Source organism: Erythrolamprus reginae, chromosome 1 (genome assembly GCF_031021105.1).
Source record: "Erythrolamprus reginae isolate rEryReg1 chromosome 1, rEryReg1.hap1, whole genome shotgun sequence".
Taxonomy (NCBI): Eukaryota; Metazoa; Chordata; class Lepidosauria; order Squamata; family Dipsadidae; genus Erythrolamprus; species Erythrolamprus reginae.
This window is the reverse complement of record NC_091950.1, coordinates 143835642-143857587: the sequence shown is the minus strand read 5'-3', so window position 1 is coordinate 143857587 and position 21946 is coordinate 143835642. Positions and strand designations below refer to the sequence as shown.

The 21946-nt window shown below is 38.8% G+C and overlaps 3 protein-coding genes across 3 annotated transcripts; all 3 read right to left on the bottom strand.

Moving 5' to 3' along the window:
• Positions 1-4894: 4894 nt before the first annotated feature.
• LOC139166477 (olfactory receptor 5AS1-like) lies at positions 4895-5833 on the bottom strand. The gene has a single exon (XM_070750112.1). It carries the CDS (start codon positions 5831-5833, stop codon positions 4895-4897), a length of 939 nt encoding a protein of 312 aa, XP_070606213.1.
• An 8675-nt stretch (positions 5834-14508) lies between these two features.
• On the bottom strand, positions 14509-15447 carry LOC139158950 (olfactory receptor 5AS1-like). The gene has a single exon (XM_070736289.1). It carries the CDS (start codon positions 15445-15447, stop codon positions 14509-14511), a length of 939 nt encoding a protein of 312 aa, XP_070592390.1.
• A 3300-nt stretch (positions 15448-18747) lies between these two features.
• Positions 18748-20550, bottom strand: LOC139166429 (olfactory receptor 5AR1-like). The gene is made up of 2 exons (XM_070749978.1): positions 19619-20550; positions 18748-18823 (listed from the first exon to the last, which is right to left on the bottom strand). Exons 1-2 carry the CDS (start codon positions 20548-20550, stop codon positions 18748-18750), a joined length of 1008 nt encoding a protein of 335 aa, XP_070606079.1.
• Positions 20551-21946: the final 1396 nt, after the last annotated feature.

The window sequence follows — 21946 nt, the reverse complement described above, 5'->3', positions numbered from 1 at the left end:
TCTCTCTCACTCTTTCTTTCTATCTCTCTTGCTTTCTTTCTCTCTTTTGTTCTCTCTCTTGCTATCTCTCTCTCTCTCTTCCCCCTCTTTCTCTCTCTCTCTCTTTCTCACTTACTTTCTCTCTCCCTCTCTCTTTCTTTCTATCTCGCTCTGTCTGTTGCTCTCTCTCTCTCTGTCAACGAGGGGGCTGCAAGAGCGCTTTCTCTGAGCGCTTCGGGAATGCCTGCCCTGCCTCTACTACAGCCCCCTTGCTGACAGCCTGGGATGAAAGCACTCCCAGCGAAGGGGCTGTGAGAGGGACGGGGCGGGCATTCCCGAAGCATACAGAGAAAACCCTCTCACAGCCCCCTGGTTGGGAGCGTGGATGAGGAGGAGAAGTGCAGCCGCTACCGCCGCTGCAGCCACCACCGTGGGAGAAGTTGCACCCCAAGGTGGGAGGCGGAGGAGGAGAAAGCCGGAGAGGGGGCGGATCGGGTGGGCGGGGAGCAGCAGTGAGAGGCCAGGGGCGCAAGGGGGCCAGAGGCACCGTGGGCAGGCAGGGGCGGCCACGGCTCCCTTTCCTTCCACCCATGTCTACTGCTGACACCTCCCCGCCCCCTGCGGGCTTGCAGGGGGATGGGGAGCGCGCATGGCACCTCCGCACCTTCGTCGCTCCCCGCCTCCAATCCCAATGCCTGGCTCCTTGCGCGGTCTTGGAAAAAGGTGCGTGGGGGGTTATTTTGTGGCACGCAGGCGCGCGGGCGTGCAGCTTAGAGTGAACAGTGCCCACATGTTCCAGTGGTTTGGATTTCTCACCTCCTTTTTCTATCAATTACACTATCACCCAGGTTGCCAGATGGGCCATGCTGCTGCCCTTTGCCCATTCCAATCCATGACCCTGCTCCTGCCTCTCCTGTTTTGCTTGTGGAGGAACTCCAGACTCCAATTACTGCTGGCCACATAGCTTCTCATTTGGCATCAGACCCTGTAATTATTCAGGTTTTGGTTTGGGTGCGCAAGGGATGGCCCTGAGTGTCCCCTTCCCTGGAATTCTAGCCCTTTTTCAACAGAAGACATGAGTTGACAGTCATGAAAGGTTACCTATTGTGGGGGCATAGAGTTGTAGTGCCACCAGTTCTCAGGGACACCATCCACCACTGCCTCCACAGGGCCCACCCAGGCAGAGTTTGCATGAAACCACTTGGGTGAAGCTATGCCTGGTGGCCTAAAATGGACCAGTAAATTGAGGCATGGGTGGCTAAGTGCCAGCATTGGCAGAAGTCTCTGCAAGATCAAATCATGGATTTTAATTTTATGTTTTTGCTTTTAGTGATCAGCTAACTTGGGATGACAATCTTTACGATAGACAGAATTTCTAAAGTTTTAGAATTTTGACAATTCTCACATATTACTTTGTGAGACATTCCCTTTACTTACATAGTTCTATTGTATTCCCCACTTTTATTATCTTGTTACGGGCCAGTTCCCCCAGATATAACTTATCCGATTAATCAATAATTTTGTCACTGGTTTAGAAGAATTAGCACCCTGGCTTTAGATACATTAAGGCCACTTGCTCTCTGCTGATTGTACAATACTGATTTTACTCAGATTAATAAATAAGCCTCTTGAAGAGTAGGCTCGGATAACAACACTCTTGGCAACCAATTTTGAACCCAGAGTTGCTGTTGTTTCATGCATTACCTCTAGATGTTAACAGTGGGGAGACATGGGAACCATTTTTAACTACCCTGGATGTTAGTTGGGAATTAGGCATTATCCTTGGTATTACATATCATTAGTATCCTGGTTATTAGTAGGGAAAGTTATGAACTACTTTTAATCCTCTTTTAAAAGTGCATATTCAGTAAAGTTATAACCATACAGTAATAAAGGGAAAGTGTTTGTGTGTGTTTGTGTGTGTTTTGGATGATTTTACTATTAAACAGTTCTAGAGTCTTATATGATCACAGAAAGGTACTCCATGTCTTGAACATCAAAACATACCATTCTCCTCTGCTTATTATTTTTGTACTTTAATTACTGCTCAAGAGAATAAAAACATTTTTTTTAAACAAAAGCTCCTTCCATACTCCATGGCATTAAAAGAAAATGTAAATAAACATTGATATTTCAGGTCTGCCCAAGTTTTGACCATGCCTTCTTTTGATCTGTGGCTGACAATTACCTGTAGAGAAGTCAAACAAGGAATATTTGGATTTATCAAAAGGCATGCAAGGATATGTATAGACAAATACCTACTACCGTAGAGTCTGCAAATTACAGTCTTTACAAACAACAATTTATAAATACACTAAAAAAAGACATATAATATACATACATATGACTTTATACAGTATGGTCATGTTTCCAAAAGCTTAGAGTCACTGGGAGTGGGGCAGCACATAAATTAATAAAATAATAAAATAAATGTTATTCCCATCTCTTTACCACCACAATTAGTCCAATTAGCTTTCCCAACAAATAAGGAATCTAGTGAGTGTGGAACAGGTAACATCTGCTCCAGAGGATATTCTGGATATTTGTTCAGTCATATTCAAGTCTTGAAGACTGTCTCAACAACTCCCTGCAATTTTCTTGGCAAAATTTCAGCATTATTTTATTCAATATTTGGTTTGCTTTAGTTATTATTTAAAGTGTTTATCTTCTTGTTGTTTCTCATAACAGTTGAAAGACTTAATGTCAAAGTTAAGGTGACATCCACAGAGACATTCTGAATCTCTCTTATTTTTAATATGGCAATCTGCACCTCTCGGTTCCTGAGGCTATATATCAAAAGATTGAGAAAGAAGATTGTTACAATATATATCACTGAAATGATTTTATCCTGTTCCAGGGAGAAACTAGAGCTAGGTTACAAATACATAAAGAGAAGGATTCCATAGTGTTCTGCCAGCGTGTTTCAACTGCCCGTAATTACAGGGTAATTAGTCCAGGAAGACACACACCATACGATAAAAGAAAAACCCAAAAGTTTTTATAAACAGAAAAACAGAAACAGCTCCCTTTTTAAATGTCAAAGAGATTTTCTGATAAACACAAGGCACAGGTTAAATGCAATCCAATTGCTCACCGAATAACTGGGAAATTGAGTCCAATTCTAAAGTCCAGAGAATCCATACACAATCTTGAACAGCACAAAAACCACGATCTTGACGAAACAATGAATCAGATAAACTGCCATGAGGCTAAAACACCAGGTTGCACTTTTATCTGTAGCACTAATTACAGCAGCCCCACCCAACCACAGGTGGCCTCATTTTCTCTTGTAATAATCCTTCAGTTGTTGTCTCCAATGCATCACTCTATGCATGCGTGGAAGTGTCATTGGTTCTTGTTCAGAATCCAAGGATGATACAGATGATTGATCTTCTCCTGGGCTGTCTGCCAAACTCCCCTCTTCCCTGTCACTCACACTTCCTTGGTCAGAGGAGGGTTCGTCGGCAGATTCCATCGGGAGCAAAACAGGCCTGTGGTATGTGGATTTTTCCCCTACATCCACCTGCACGTTCCTTGGGGCAGGAGCTGGGCCAGAGCTAACCACAGCACATAGAAGAAACTAACAGTGGTCGGATATGCAGTGCAAATTGAGAAAACCTTGTGCTTGCCCTCTATGGTCTGCATCCTGAGGATGGGAGATAAGATGCAAAAGTAAGAGAGGAGGATTATGAATGTGGGAGTAACTTCATTAAATCCAACAAAAAAACATGGATTTGATTGAGACAACTTTCAGAGCAAGCCAGCTTGATTAAAGGTGGCCAGTCACATAAGAAATGGTTGATGATGTTGGAGTCAAATGATATTTTTAACGTTATCTGTATAGTTGTGTTTAGAAATCCACATGCATAGAACCCCAATACCGGTCATACACATAGTCTATGAGATATGATGACAGTTCTCCGAGAGGGGCAGCATACAAATCTAATAAATAATAATACATCAAGGGATTAGAAACAGTTACATTGTATGCCATAGTGGCAATGAGATAGGAGTCTGTGGTTGCAGAAACAACATATAAATATAATTTGGTCAAACAACTAGAATACAGAATGTGTTTTCATGTGATAAGAAATCCACTAATAGCTTGGGGATAATGGTAGAGGCATAGCACATGATGGGGAAGGACAAATTGCTGAGAAAGAGGTATATTGGAATCTGAAGATGAGAATCAATCCTTTGTATTACAATTAGTCCAGTATTTCCCACAATAATGACAATATAAACCAGAAGGGAGATTATGTATAGGATGATCTATAGTTCTGATAGTTACTGATCAGTTGATCAGTAAATTCAACAAGAATGAATTCATCCACCAAGGTACAGTTGTTGCCATCCATATATTGCACGGTCAGTATTCTGGGTTTTAAGAAGAAATTAGAGTAATTGGGTGGATTTTTTAGGGTAAATATATTTAAATTGTAGTGTTTATTACATAATGGATGTGACAAATGTACAATTAAACATAGCACACTCAAAGATCTAGAAAGTTTGCCACCTGATACAGGTCTAGAATCACAGTTATGGGGTTTCAAATAAGAATTTGAGGCACAGGGAGTTTGGGTTGCCAACACTTCCTTTCACCCAGACATCAGAAAGCTATAAGATCTTTATAGCTGGCAATTCCCCCATGCATTCTAGAAACATGAAAAAGTTTATTGGATTAGGATTATTGGAATGTGGATTTCATTAAGATAAATTATTCTGCTCAGTGACATGACAAAGAACATCCATTGCATGCATAAAAGAAACTCAGTACAAAATCTTTGGAAGGACAAGTAAAAAATAACTCTAAAACAATGGTAGATACTTCAAAGGATTTTTTAAAAATAAAAAATATAATGCATTTATGGCAAGTAAGTGGCATCAATATGTTCTCCTAAATTTTGTTTGCAAATTACATGGAAGTGGCTATTCTCTGAAATGTTTTTTTCATGGCATTTCTAACTTCTTTATTCCTTAAACTATATATAATTGGGTTGAGCACAGGAATGATCACAGTGTAAAAGACCGATACGATCTTGTCTTGCTCCAAGGAATAGCTGGAACTAGGGCGCAGGTACATGAACAGGAGAGTCCCATAGAAGGTGCAGACAACAATCAAGTGGGAAGAGCAAGTAGAGAATGCTTTGTAAATACTTGCAAGTGATCGCATTTGAAGGACTGTGACAATGATACAGCAATAGGAGATTACTACTAGGGATGTAGTTGCAACCTCATTAAATCCTACAAAAGCAAAGAGCAGAATCTGAACGAGTTGTATGTCAGAACAATAAAGATGAAGCAGAGGAGGTCCATCACAGAAGAAATGGTTGATGATGTTGGAATTACAGCAGGTTAATCTTAAACGAAATCCCACTTGTATGGATGAATTCAGAAGTCCAGCTATATAGCAGAACACCACCAATGGAATGCAGACAGTTTTGGACATAATGGTGGTATACTTCAATGGGTTGCAGATGGCCACATATCGGTCATAGGCCATCACAGCCACAAGGTAGCATTCAGTAGTTGCAAAACAGCAGTATAAGTATTGCTGTAAGAAACATGCAGTGTATGAGATGACTTTCTTCTGTACCAGGAAATTCATCAGCATCTTTGGGGTGACAACAGATGAGTAGCAAAGGTCTAAGAAGGATAAATTGCTCAGAAGGAAATACATGGGGGTTTGAAGGTGAGAATCATTTTTCACAACCACAATAATCCCAATATTCCCCACAATAGTGATAACATAAATCAATAAAAATATTACAAAGAGCACATACTGTTGCATTACATGATTTGTGAATCCTAGAAGAGTAAACTCTTTCACCTCAGTGCAGTTTCCTCCAATCATTTCACTGGTTTAATTGATTCTTTCCTGAAAGAGAAAATAATGTAAAATTCGTTTTCAAAGTTGAAGGGAATTGTGCTGTGCGTGCAGCATAAAGATTCTTGTGTGCATTCGTGTGCTATGCTAATGCACGTGTGCACATCCCCAGTGTGATTTTGCTTCCGTGCATGCGCAGGAAGCAAAAACACACTGAAATCTTGTGAGGGGTTGCACGTCCCCTCATGAGATTTTGCTTCTGCACATGTGCAGGAAGCAAAAAAGACCCTAAATTCCAGAAAAAAATGGCAGTGCCCGAAGGACTGGCATTGGAGCAGTCACCTGCAAATTGTGCAATTTGGTGGCTGCTACCAATGTGGAGTCACCTACCTCACCGGTAGCAACTCACCACTGCTTTGGGATAACCATGAAAGTAGATGACTGAAGACTACCCATAGACAAGAGACTCCTGTGTACAGTGAACTGACAAAGCACCCTTTCACTCCCAGGAGAAGCAATCCTTTGATCCATTTGCACTACTTAAAGATATCAACTGATCTCACTCATCTCGTAAGATATCCTAAGGAAAACATCCAAATTTTAGGAAAGATCATATACTCCCAGAAAGGCAGTAAAAAAATCAGATAGAGTGCCAAGCTTGCATTCTGCCTATTGGAAGCACACCCCAAAAGGACAATGTCAGGAACCACTAAAGCAATGTAAAAAGCTTAAAACCACCCATCCTCTTTAGAAAGCCAATCCTCTCCAGAGGAGCAGCTCAGGTGACAGTAAGTCTGGACATAGTATCAAGAACCATTAGCTGTTATACAATTGAACTAGAAAAATGGGAAAAATTATGGATTAATAATTGGCGTATGACAAAATCGACTGCATTCAAGGAAAACCAATTAAAAATGTTTTACAGGTGGCATCTATCACCATAAAGACTATCGCAAATGTTCCCCAAAACCTCTCCAGTATGTTGGAAGTGTAAAAAAGAAAGAGGCACGTTCTACCACCAATGGTGGACATGCACAAAGGCAAAAAAGTTTTGGAATAAAATAACAAATTGGCTAAAAGAAATAGTAAATGAAGAAATTTTAAAAAAACCCAGAATTATATTTATTGAGCATTTTTAATAAAAAAAATAGAAAAAAAGGTGAGATACTTAGTTATATATATACTAACAGCTGCTAGAATAGTATATGCCCAACAGTGGAAAATAGACAAATTACCGGAAGAAAATATAATAATTAAAAAGACACTAGACTGTGCAGAGATGGACAGACTATCCAAAAGATTAGAGGGAAAAGAAGAATCAGATTACTATGAAACATGGGCAAAATTTTATGATTGGCTAAAGAAAAGAACAATAAAGAAATAAATAAAAATCTCTGCAAAGCAACACGTCAAATAAAAGAATTGAAAAATTAATATTATGTAAAAGAAGTAAAATTCTCAGATCAGATATCCAAAATGTGGGGAAGCTTTCATTTCCCAAATGTTATATGTGTATGTCTCTATGTATGTTTTTTTCTTTTTTCTTGTATGTCATATTTGTAAAAAAACACAAATAATAATAATAATAATAATAATAATAATAATAATAATAATAATAATAAAAATAAAAGAACCATTAGCTGTTAACAAGGGTTAACTGGAGAGGCATTTTTGTAAGCAGGCCAATAAAGATAAGGATTAGGCAGAATCAACACACAGGCACACCAGAATGTTTCTTTTTTAAATAATCTAGAGTCGAAAAATTACACCACCATCTTGAAAAATATTTCATCAAATGGATTGAATACATTTGATTTTAGAAACATAGAAGTCTGACGGCAGAAAATGACCTCATGGTCCATCTAGTCTGCCCTTATACTATTTTCTGTATTTTATCTTAGGATGGATATATGTTTATCCCAGGCATGTTTAAATTCAGTTACTGTGGATTTATCTACCATGTCAGCTGGAAGTTTGTTCCAAGGATCTACTACTCTTTCAGTAAAATAATATTTTCTCATGTTGCTTTTGATCTTTCCCCCAACTAACTTCAGATTGTGTCCCCTTGTTCTTGTGTTCACTTTCCTATTAAAAACACTTCCCTCCTGAACCTTATTTAACCCTTTAATATATTTAAATGTTTCGATCATGTCCCCCCTTTTTCTTCTGTCCTCCAGACTATACAGATTGAGTTCATTAAGTCTTTCCTGATAAGTTTTATGAAAGACTTAATGAACTCAATCTGTATAGTCTGGAAGACAGAAGGAAACATTTCAACTCAACATTTCAAACACCACAACATTTCAGTAGAGGTTTACCTTTGTTGTCATATCCTTATATTGACTGTCGTATTTGTCTAAACAGACACTGAATGCCACATTGGTTGAGGAAATATATGATCATTTACCTCAGTATCCTACAAACACTTCAGGAGAAACAAAATGCACTTCTTCGATTCTTTTCAGAATTATCTAAGTTGGCTTAGAATGAGGACTCCCGTCTGAAGAATTGACTATGTCTACCAGGAATTATGCTGTTAATTAGCTATTTGTTTTAAAACTCCTGGGATTCATATTCCTGATAGGCTGTGTGACAAAATTAACCTTTCTTTTTACTCTTGGCTGAAAGAGGAGTAAAGAGGAGTCCCATCTTCTGGCACATGTAACATTATTGTTGTTGCTGTGTTGTGATATTGTTTCTATTGTTGTCAACTTAGTTCATAATAAGATGGCCCTTAAAAAAAATACAGTGCTCCCTCGATTTTCGCGGGTTTGAACTTCGCGAATAGCCTATACCACTTTTTTTAAAAAAAAATTAATTAAAAAATACTTCGTGGTTTTTTCCCTATACCATGGTTTTCCCCACCCGATGATGTCATACGTCATCGCCAAACTAATAATTTTTGCGAATAAATAACAAAAAAAAAATTATTGTTAATAAATAATTATGTTTATAAATATCAGGATCACTAAGTGTCTTATTCAATAGTGAATACCAGTAATAATGGTAAGTAAATGGTTGTTAAGGGAATGGGAAATGGTAATTTAGGGGTTTAAAGTGTTAAGGGAAGGCTTGTGATACTGCCCATAGCCAAAAATGGTGTATTTACTTCCGCATCTCTACTTCGCGGAAATTCGACTTTCGCGGGCGGTCTCGGAACGCATCCCCCATGGAAATCGAGGGAACACTGTATCTCTGGAAAATATTGGATGAAATAGTCACCTGGATTTAGTACAGAGAATTCTGGAGCAGACTGGGGAATACATGAACTACAATTCCCTTAGTTACCATTTAAACTTATATCATACAAAAAAGTGACCAAAAACCAGTTCTCATTCTTATGACCGTAGTTACTTGATCAAAATTCAGGCACTTGGCAACAAGTTTGTATTTATGATGGCTGCAGCAATCCAGGGTAATATGATAATATGATAGGGAGCAGTGCTCATTTCCATTTCAAAGCCAAAGAGTCAGTGCTGTCCAAAGACTTCCCCATAGTCTGGATGGCATGATTCAACTTTGAAGGTGCGCAGAGCACTGTTAGCTTCCCACCAAAGGTTGTATCTATTTTTACATGCTTTCGAAACAGTGCTTTCTTAGCCACTGAGCCACTCACAAGAGGCTCCCAAAAGGAGAGGAACTGAATTTTCTTTTTTTAGAATTTTTAAATTGGTGGTGGTGGTGGTGGGGGAATCTTTCAAGGTTTTTAAAATATTTGAAATGTTTAAATTTTAAATGAACTTCTAAAATGTTTTAAAATTTTCGGAGGAGCATATATGCTGTGAGGTCTTTTTCTGCCATCGATCTTCTATGTTTCTATGAAAATATAGCCTTGAAAACATAATCACAGAAAAAGAGACTGGCAGTTTTGTAATTTGCAAGGTATGTTTCATGTATACTGTATATGCATGCCCATAGAAGCCCCAAAGGACATGTACCAAATGTAAACTAAATGAATTACTTGAAGAAAAAATAAAGATGCAAGTCTATCCACTCTGAGACTCTGTCAACAAAATAAGAAACTCCAACATCTGGACAAGGGACATCATCAGGTATACCAATCTCAGAAAAAATCATAGACCAGGCTTGTTTAAAGGGAAAAAAATATGTGCAATGGTGGTAGTAAATCCCTCAAGAATGAATGTATTCACTGCAGTACAATTGTTTATTATGTATGTTTGTTTGTTTGTTTGTTTCTTTGTTGTTTTGGTGGTATACAAAGATATAATTATATTTACATACATGATACCAGTAAAAGAGAAACATTAGGACAGGGGACGGAAGGCACTCTGGTGCACTTATGCACGCCCCTTATGCAATCGGAAGAATTGTTGCCTGTATATTGTGTGCTCGGTATTCTGGGTTTTAAGAACAAACCAGAATAATTTGGTTGCTTTTTTTAGGGCAAAGAAATTTAAACTGTAAATGTTATTGCATACAGGGTATGATAAATGCACAATTAAACATAGCATACTGAAAGTTGACATTAAAGTGATTTTGTGTGTATGTGTGTGTGTGTGTGTGTGATCATCTCCATTTCAAAGCTGAAGAGCCAGCGCTATCCAAAGACATCTCCATGGGCCTGTGGCTGGCATGACTCAACACCGAAGGTGCACTGAGTGTTTGTTTGTTTGTTTGTTTGTTTGTTCATTCATTTATTTATTTGATTTGTATGCCGCCCCTCTCCGTAGACTCGGGGCGGCTCACAACAACAATAGAACAATGTATACCAAATCTAAGAATTTAAAATCACTAAAAACCCCTTATGAAAAAGCAAAGAACATACACACAAACATACCATGCATAAAAGGTATAGGCCCGGGGGAGGTGTCTCAATTCCCCCAAGCCTGACAGCAGAGGTGGGTTTTAAGGAGCAAGGAGGCAAGGAGGGTGGGGATAATTCTAATCTCTGGGGGGGGAGCTGGTTCCAGAGGGTTGGGGCCGCCACAGAGAAGGCTCTTCCCCTGGTGTTGTTACCTTCCCACCAAAGTGGTCCCTATTTTTCTACTTGTATTTTTTACATGCTTTCATACTATTAAGTCGGCAGAAGCTGGGACAAGTAAGGGGAGCTTACCCGGCTATAGGGATTTGAATCACTGAACTGCTGACCTTCTGATTGACAAGCTCAGTGTCTTATCCACTAAGCTACCACAGCCCGTGTGTGTGTGTGTGTGTGTGTGTGTGTGTGGTAGTTATGTATGTCTAGAAATAGTTAAGGTAAGGTTGCAAACATACGTAATACTTCTGCCTCCCATTTTCTCCACCAGAAGAACCTTGTGAGGTGTGTTGGACTGAGAGAGGTAACTCATCTGGCTTTTATGGCAAAGGGAATCTAGAACTCATGATCTCATCGTCCCCTGAACCAAAGTGGTTTACAGTGGTCCCTTGACTTTCGTGGGGGATATGTTCCAAGACCATTCACGGGGGATACATTCCAAGACCGCCCGTGAAAGTCAACTTTCGGTGAAGTGGAGATGTTCCCTTCCTTCTTTCCTCCCCCTCCCTCCCTCCTTCATTCCTGGTTTTACTTACCCCCAGAACCCACAGGGGCAACGGGGTGGCAAGCTGGGGATTTGCTACACTCGCTGCTGGTGTCTCCCATGGCGGCGGCAGCAGCACCGGTGTTCAGGGTCAGGGCAGGGGAAGGGGAAGCTCAAGGCAAGAGGGATCCAGGCGAGGACTTGAAGCCAGTATTCCAGGCTGGTCAGCTTGGAGGTCGGACTCTACGACTAAGGGAGACGGTGGGCAACAATAAGCAACGGCAGCAGAAAGCCATCCCCACGATTAGCACATGGCCCCCTGACCCTCATCTCCTCTCCCCTTGGGCAAGTTAGGGTGGTCTTGTCCACCCGCAAGGCTCGGCTTCAAGTGGAGCATACCAACGCTCCAAGAATTAAAGGGGAGGGATCAGGAGGCTGGGGTGGAAGCGGGATATACCACGAGTTTTGAAAACCTGTGGTATAGCCTTTCCACAAAAGTTGTCTAATCCTCCCTACTATTGCCCAAACCAATAAAATGAAATGAAATGCAAATACCGGTATGCTGTGATATATTTCAGTGAACAGCATCTGATTGATCATATATGAGTGCCAGAGCTAAACAGATTCAGGTCTGGTTAATACTTGGATAGGCAATTATATTGCATACTATAATGTTACACATTCTGGAAGATGGCCATCGCAGACCGAGAAAAACAAATGGATGTTTCTATGACATCACAATTCCAGTCAACAGACACTGTAATTCACGTTTTTTGTACTCCTCCTACAGAATTTCATTATTGTATGAATCAAGAATGAGAAATATAGAAATGGAACTACAGTGATACCTCGGTACTCGAATGCTTTGGTTCTCGTACATTTCAGATAACAAACAAAATTTTCAGCAAAAATTTGCTTCGGTATCTGAACAAAAATTTGGATACCGAACAGCCACAGAAAATTTTGTTCATTATTCGAAATGTTACCGCCGGGGGCTGCTGCAATCCCAGCAGCTTCAGGGGGCTGAGGAGCTCTATAAGAGCTCCAAGCTGCAGGAAGGGTGGGGGCGGCTGCAATCTCGGCAGCTTCGGGGGTCTCCTTTCCTCATTGCTTCCTCTTATTACCTGTAAGCAGCTGCAAAAACTTTCTCCTTCCCGGCGGCGACAACAGCGGCGGCTTCCCTTCGAATAGCAACAGCGCCAGGAACATCACGTGATGAAGGGAAGCCACCGGAGCCATCTCAGCAGTTGCCGCCACTCCAGCAGCTTCCCTTCATTACGTGACGTTCCCGGCGCTGTTACTCCTCGAAGGGAAGCCGCCGCCGGGAAGGAGAAAGTTTTTGCAGCTGCTTACAGGTAATAATACGAAGCATTGAGAAAAGGAGCCCCCCAAAGCTGCCAGGATTGCAGCCGCCCCCACCCTTCCTGCAGCTTGGAGTACCAAATTTATTTACTCCATAGGAAATAAAGAAAATAGATTTAATTGGTTTCCAGCGAGTTAACAGGGGCTGGGGACCAATTAAATCCATTTCCATTATTTCCTATGGGATAAATAAATTCGGTACTCGACCAAATCGGTTCTGGACCACACTTCTGGAACGAATTGTGGTCGAGAACCAAGGTACCACTGTACTCCCATCTCTTTCTGGGAAAATAAATGGGAAAATTCTATTAGCAGAAAATCCACTGGGGGTTGGGGTTAGGTCTACATAAATTCAGAGAGCAAAATGGACATTGCCCCTGGAATCGCAATATGGTTAGGAAACTGCATATTTTTGCAACCTGTCTCATCTAAGTTTTCCCTCAAAATACACGGGAAAATCCCATTTGTGAAAATCCACCTAGGATGATGTTTAGGTCTCCATGAATTCAGAGAGAAAAATGAACATCACAAATAGACTCAGCAGTTATTGGTATGGTTAGGAGGGTGCTTACTTTTTAAATCCTGTTTTATCTACATTTGCTTGAAAAATACATGGGAAAATCCCATTCATGCAAAATACACTTAGGGTTAGGTCTCCATAAATTTGGAGAGCAAAATGGACATCACCATTGGATTAGAAGTCCTTGGGTATGGTAAGGAGGGTGCATACTTTTCATGCCTGCCCTATGTACATTTTCTAGCAAAATACATGGGAAAATCCCTCTGTGCCCCTCTGTGGAGGCGTGGAGCAATGCTAGGGGGACATGTGTGGCCCCTCTTGATCAATTCCCCCGGATGGGGAGTGTTTTCCCAGTTGCACCCTGCTCCATGACCAGAAGAGAAAGCAGCCAGGTGGGGCAGGGTGGCTGAGTGGGTTCTTTATGTTCTCAGTGGGCACCACGGTAGCCATCAAAAGCATGGCACACCTGCTGCTGGACAAGGAGGAGCATCCTCTGCAGCTGTGTGAAAGTTGTGAACATCACCCTAAAGTTTCCTTCCATACTATTTGCTGTGAGTCCCTGGCAGAGGCAATGCTTATGGGCCAGGCCGGACATCCCAAAACATCGGTTTGATTAAGCTGGCCCCATGTCAAAAGAGGATCTTAACCATGATAGCCTATGCCTGCCTAACTGAAAACAGTCTCTCCTAAGTTCATTGTGACTTACTTCTAGGTAAGTGAGTAGAGCAGCCCTCCACAGCCAACAGTTTGCTTGCAGCTTATAATAAGTAAAATAATAAATATTAACACTAAAATTCCATTGGGGCCCAGATTGGAGAGTTGGAGGGGGCAAAATGTTTACTTCTTCCTAGGGCGAGGCATAACAAAAAATAATTGAGGTAAGGCATTGAAATTGTAATAAATATTTATATTTCTAAAACATTAGATCCACTGATTTCCTAAAACTGGGAATGCTTAATAATATTTCAAGATGTCAGAAGCTTTTTCAAAATGTTTGGTAGGTGGAAGTTCAGCCGTCGCTTACAAATGCTTCCTAATGAAAGATGTTGCAAAAAAAAAAAGAAGAATCTGTTTTTGCTTGTTGATGCTAAAGGAATAATAATAATATTAATAATATTAATATTAATAATAATAATAATAATAATAATAATAATAATAATAATAATAATAACGACAACAACAACAACAACTTTCGAAAGCACAATCTGTTTGAAAAATATACGATTAACAAACTATTCCTATTTGTGTTTAAGAATCAATGTATTTTGTTTTGAAAAATGGAAATTTAGCCCGCTAATATGTATGCATTGTAGTGCCTTATTTTTTAATATAAACAAAATTCATTTAGAAAAGACTGTTCCTTTTAATAGTTTCTTCATACAATTTATAACCTCTTTGTTTTTCAAGCTGTATATTATTGGGTTGAGCATTGGGATTATCACTGTATAGAAGACTGACACTACTTTATCGGTGTCCATGGAATAACTAGTTGTAGGACGCAAGTACATGAAGAGAAGAGTTCCATAGAAAATGGTGACAACCATCAAGTGAGATGTGCAAGTAGAGAAAGCCTTGTGTTTGTCTTCTACAGAGTCCATTCTAAGGATAGTAAAGAGGATGCAGCAATAGGATACAAACACCAATGATGTGGTAGTGACTTCATTAAACCCAACAATTGTAAATAGCAAAAGTTCATTGAGTGAAATATCAGAACAGTAAAGATAACTCAGAGGGGGGTCATCACAGAAGAAATGATCGATGACATTGGTTTTGTAACATGTTACTCGTAAACTAAATCCTGTCTGGATTGTAGAATTCAGGAATCCAGAGAAATATGACAAGATGACCAAAGAGATACAGATCCTTCGAGACATGATGAATGTATACAGGAATGGGTTACAGATAGCCAAATACCGGTCATAAGCCATCACAGCCAAAAGATAGCATTCTGTAGTTACTAAACCAGCATAAAAGTAAAGTTGTAAGATGCACCCAGTATATGAAATGATTTTTTGGTGTGATAGGAAATTTACAAGCATTTTTGGGGTGACAACAGAAGAATAACAGAGATCTAAGAAAGACAAATTGCTGAGAAAGAAATACATGGGGGTTTGAAGGTGGGAATTGATTTTAACAACCCAAGTAATAACAGTATTTCCTACAACAGTGATAATATAGATGAGCAAAAAGATCACAAAGAGAATGTTTTTCAGGACAAGACGATCTGTGAATCCCAAAAGAATGAGGTTTTCCATCAGAGTACAATTTTCTCCAGCCATCTATTTGATGTGTGTTATGAAATACGGAGTCTAAAAAAGAAAAATGATGTTATGGTATTACTATTCATCTGAAGAAATATGTTCTTATGTGTGAGAGGGGAAGAGAAAGAAAGAGGAACTTTTTTTTTTCTGAGAATTCCTTAGAATGTCACTATCAAAAGATAATCAAAAGATAAAGACTCCAATATATAGAAACATAGAAACATAGAAGATTGACGGCAGAAAAGGACCTCATGGTCCATCTAGTCTGCCCTTATACTATTTCCTGTATTTTATCTTAGGATGGATATATGTTTATCCCAGGCATGTTTAAATTCAGTTACTGTGGATTTATCTACCACGTCTGCTGGAAGTTTGTTCCTAGGATCTACTACTCTTTCAGTAAAATAATATTTTCTCATTTGATCTTTCCCCCAACTAACTTCAGTTTGTGTCCTCTTGTTCTTTTGTTCACTTTCCTATTAAAAACACTTCCCTCCTGAACCTTATTTAACCCTTTAACATATTTAAATGTTTCGATCATGTCCCCCCTTTTCCTTCTGTCCTCCAGACTATACAGATTGAGTTCATTAAGTCTTTCCTGATACGTTTTATGCTTAAGACCTTCCACCATTCTTGTAGCCTGTCTTTGGACCCGTTCAATTTTGTCAATATCTTTTTGTAGGTGAGGTCTCGAGAACTGAACACAGTATTCTAAATGTGGTCTCACCAGCGCTCTATATAGTGGGATCACAATCTCCCTCTTCCTGCTTGTTATACCTCTAGCTATGCAGCCAAGCATCCTACTTGCTTTTCCTACCACCTGACCACACTGTTCACCCATTTTGAGACTGTCAGAAATCACTACCCCTAAATCCTTCTCTTCTGAATTTTTTGCTAACACAGAACTGCCAATACAATACTCAGATTGAGGGTTCCTTTTCCCCAAGTGCATTATTTTAAATTTGGAAACATTAAACTGCAGTTTCCATTGCTTTGACCATTTATCTAGAAAAGCTAAATCATTTACCATATATCATTTTACACATAGTACCAGCAACACAAATTTTTATGTTCAATGCTGGAAACTCGAAAATATAACAGTCAATGAGATGATTATCCATATTAGAATGTGCCGAGATGTACTGTATAAGCTCACCTTAGAAATGAAAAGCAAGGAAGAAACATAATTATATGAGGTGTGGGATAAATGGTATAATTGGTTAGAACAGAGAAACAAAAATGTATAGAAATAAATGTAAATAACTGTAAGAGAGATATGACACAGTACTGTTAAAATGTTTATTGTAATGTAAATTGGAAAAAAATGAAAAAAAAATTAAGAGATAAATGCTCAGATCGATTTATCCTAAACTGATCTGAGCTCTATATATTGAAGAAGCTAATGGGTCTTTGCAGGGATCACATGAGATAAGCAATTATTAGATTCAGCCTAGGTGACCTCCATAAATTTATAGACACACAATGACCAAAATATTATTTTGCTTTTTATTCCAAACTTCTGTGTCTATCAAGATGAAATTATTGACCAATAAAGTTCTCTTTAACCAATTCTCTATTATATAAAAAAAATGATTACCAAGTTAATAAAAAAAAGAATGTTAATGTATGAGATTGGACAAGTGAATCTCTGTGCTTATTTCACTCATTTGTAAAAGAGGAACCTTATAGTAACTGTGGGACCATGGCATGGAATAATATTTTAAATTCGTCTTCTGTAATCTAATGTTTTCCCAATTTGTTTGGCTGTAGCTCAAATCATCCTAACCAGAATGACGCTTCTCATATTGTCTGCAGATTATGACAATTCTATTCCAATAAATCTGGATTTCAACAATATGAGAAAAGCTGTTTTCAATAATTCAAAGCATTTTTAATAAAATTATGTCCCGTAATGTCTTGGGAATCATTTGCCTCTGATTTTCAACAACAACATTATTGATTGTTCCTTGGTTTTATTAATGGTTGGGGGTGATGGCTTATAAAAATCAGAAACAGATTTGGATAGAGAAGATGAAAGAATGTTGAAGCACAAACTTCTTTGGCCTTTATCCCAAACTGAAACTATTTATTGTTTATAATGACTGTTCCACTCAGCATCTGATTCAGAGTAGCACACATTTATAGCAATTATTATTAAAAACAACACAATCCAAAGCAATAGCACATAAACATCTAAATTTGTAAATATCCAATCTTTTGCAAATCTTCCAAAAGAAGAGAACAGAAAAAAGAGGTTATTCGCATGTTTTTATTCAATTGTAACCCTTATAAAACAGCATTCAGGTTCAGGATTCTAACTACATAGCAATAAATTATAATTACATCATAAATATTGAATAATACATAATGTTCTTACTCTTAGTATTAGACAATACGTGGAAATGGCCTTATAAAACAGAGTTTGTTTGTCATAAAAAGCAGTCAGTTAGGTTACTAATTTATTGGTATTGGATTTATAGCCTGGGATGAAAAATTCGCTTTTTAAATAGTTTTCCTCTCTACAATGTCAAAACAATCTGGTTTTGTGATGAGAATTATAAAATTAAGATCTGCAACAAAATGCAAAGAGTTGAAATCATAGCAGCAATTAAAATTATTAAAATACCAGTTGTACAGTAAGTGGAACATAATAACTTATTTAAAGAATTGACTTTCATTATTTAAAATGTTTAGTAAGTACAAAATTGCTGTATTCAGGATTTAATTCATATATTATAACATTCATTTTTGTCTTTGAGATCTTCCTACAATCTTGCAGCTTTCCAAAAAACAACAACCCAGTATTACTGAACAGATGGATTGGTTGGTATAAATCCAGAGAATAGATGGTAATTAGGCTTCATTTCTACTTTGGAAAGAAACATAATAGATATAACAGTTTGATTATTCTGACATCTGTGCCATGGAAAACCAGACTTCTAAATGTAGTGCTTAAGAAGTAATAATTTAGAAGCAAGAATGTTTGGTGTAACTCCAAATTTGTTAGTGCACATCCTATACATACTACTGTACAATCAGTCACAGAAAGTTGTTTTTGATGAAAGGTGGTGTACACATTTTAACAATATTTGGTCATTCAAAACATTAAATAAAAGGAGTCAATATTTTTCATGTTTGGCATACCGAACACCACAAAATTCGGTAGGGACCTGAATTGTGCAAGTTCAGTTCGCCCATCACTAATAAGGAGCACTGAAGTTGAAGGGATCAGCCAATGACATTAGTGCTGCCTAGGAGAAGCCCAGTTGGGGGTTCCTTTCATGTCTCCATTAAGCTGCCTCCTTAAGTAGTACACATCTATCTACTTGTGATTGCCCACTTTAAAATTTTAGGCCAGCAGGAGCTGAAATAAGTAATGAGAGCTAACCATGCCACATGACAGCAACAGGTGTCAAACATAAGCCTGCTGATTATCTGCATAGCATCCTAACTATGTGAGCCACTGTTCTCCTGCCCATTGATGAAGTGACTTTAGACAACTTATATAGGACCAAAACCTGGATACAGAATAAGACACCCATAGAAATAATTGCCCCACAAACATTTAACTGCAAACCCCCCCCCCACTTCAAAAGAATTTCATTACATCTTAGCTTCCTGCCAAGGAAAGACCCTAAGCCAGTGATTGCGAACCTTTTTTCCCTCGCACATACGCGAGTGCCCAGACCCGTAATTCAATGCCCGGGGAGGGCAAAAGCAGCTTCCCCCACCTCCTGAAGGCCCTCGGGAGGCCAACTTTCCCAACTTCTGGTGGGCCCAGTAGACTCGTATTTTGCCCTCCTCGGATTCCAAAGTCTTCCCTGAAACTGAGGGGAGGGTAAAAACACCTTCCACCATCCCCTTGGAAGCTCTCTGGGAGCCAAAAACACCCTCCCAGAGTTCTGTGTGAGCTAAAATTTAGATGACCGGCACACGAATCCATGTTGGAGCTGAGCTAGGGTAATGGCTCACATGCCAGCAGATATGGCTCTGCGTGCCACCTCTGCGTGCCATCACTGCCTTAAGCCATAAAGTACATGTAAAGCAGAATATATCATAGCATTTTAAAGAACATATATTAATTACAGGAAAGAATATTCCCTTTCTATATCTGGAAAGTCCACCCAAAAGAAAAAAAACTACAGAAAATTTTTTTTTAAAAAAAATCTACTAATTTAGGTCTAGACATTTTTTTACAAGACCTCTTAAAGCATCCTTCACCTCCTTGTTTCTCAGGCTGTAAATCAAAGGGTTCAGCAGAGGGATAACAATTGTGTAGAAAACAGAAAGAATTTTGTCACTCACATCTTGGATGGGAGATCCATTGCTTGATTTTGGTCGGAAATGTAAAATAAGGATTGCCCCGTGGAAGATGGTAACTGCAATTAGGTGTGAAGTGCAAGTGGAGAAGGCTTTCAGTCTGCCTGAAGCTGAACTGATCCTCACAATATTGGCAAGAATACATATATATGAAAGAAAAACACTTAGCAAAGTAGTTGTTTCTACCAGTCCAGCCACATAAAAAATCAGAAGTTCATTTAGGTGAGTGTCAGTACAGGAGAGCAATAAAAGTGCTGTGATGTCACAATATACATGATTGATCTCAGACCGACAGAAAGACAATCTGAAAGTGAAAATGGTATGAAGAAGGGAATGGGAAAAGCCCAGGAGATAGGAACCTGCCATCAGAAGAAAGCAGATTCTGGGAGACATGAGGACTGGGTACAGCAAAGGTTTGCAGATAGCCACATATCGGTCATAGGCCATTGCCACAAGGAGGAAGCACTCTGCACTCCCTAAGCCTATGACAAAGTACATCTGCATGGCACACCCAATAAAGGAAATTAATTTCTTATCTTCCAGGAAATTTGCTAAAGACTTACAGGCAACCACAGAGGAGAATAATGAATCTATAAAGGATAGATTGCTGAGGAAGAAGTACATTGGAGTGTGGAGTTGGGGGCTGGCCCTTATTAAAGCAATCATTCCTATATTGCCCATCAGTGTAGCCATGTAAAATATCAAGATCACCAAAAAAAGGATAATCTTCAGGACAGGCTTGTTGGTGAAACTTACAAAGACAAACTCCTTGACTTTTGTGGTGCTGTTTTCTGCTGTCATTTTCCTTCCAGACCTGCAAAAATTTTAAAAAAGTGTAATTCAGGGAATATGTGGATTCCAAATATAGGGATATATAACAAATTTGATTTATATAGAAGTGCAAGGAAATTTATGAAGAAGGCAGAGTGAATTTTACTCAAAATGTAATTTCCATTTTTTTACTTAGAAAGCTGATGGAGAAAAGCTGAGATCCCTTTTGTAGCTTACCAAAATATACCATTCCAATCAGTAAGAGAAACTTGAATTTTTCATCCTTACTTTTATGCTGCTCAATACACTGGACAGAGCTTGCACCAATCCCAATCACCATGGAAGTTGGCATGTTGTTTGGGGAGAATGAAAGTAATAGTAAAAACATGGAAAAGGCATCAGGTTTGCAAAGACTGGAGTAGATTGAGAGAGTATGTAACCGTAGGTGGAAGAAGTAGTTTGACCAGATCTGTGTTTAAGCTAAATGTATGTTTGCGAGGAGATTTTCAAATATATTGTCAGGGGGGAAAAATGATCATAGTCAGCAATGGTAAGCATTCACTGTTACTTTTATATAATTATTATAATTATTCAGCTGTATAAATATCATGTGATTCTCTTTTTAAACAGGAAGGAAGGAAGGAAGGAAGGAAGGAAGGAAGGAAAGAAGGGGGAAGGAAGGAAGGAAGGAAGCCATAATTATTTGTCTTTGAATTCCACTTCAAAACCTTCTTCAGGCTACAAAACCAAGCTGCAGTCTATTTAATAAACACCTGTTTTTGATAAAACATTTAAATGCTGCTTTGAGACCTGTCAGGTATTTGTATATAAATATTGTCTTTATAAAATAATATTCTCTTTTCTCTTTTAAATTGATAGAGATAAGACTTTCTACAATGCAAAGGACTAAAGGAAATATTGATTTAATCTGAGGAACAATATTCTGCACATTCCAGATAATTAAATACTTGATCATTTTATTGAGAGTAGAGAGCTTTCCTGGGGATCCCAAATCTGATTTGGGCCACTGTTTGCTTGTTAATAAAAAGGAAGCCCCTACATAGTCCATATGACATGCAAGTTTAATTTACCTCCAGATCTGGCAGGATCTCTTTTATAGGCAAAATTCCTACTCTACCATCTTGAATTCACTATAGGGAATCCTGTTTGTTGAATGACTGAGCCACCAGGAAGCATCATCTCTTCTCCTTTCAAAGCTTTTTCTCAGCTTCAGAACAATGGCTTTTCTTAGATAGAAATACCCTGAGCTTCAGCCAATACAGAAGCAGTTTCTCTATACAAAACGTGTATGAAATCAATGGACACAGGGATAAGCAGACTGTCAAGAATCTCAGGGGGTCAAAATAGTTCCAGAATTCAAAACAAATGCTTTATATACCAATAGAAATGCAAAGGTTGGTGAGGA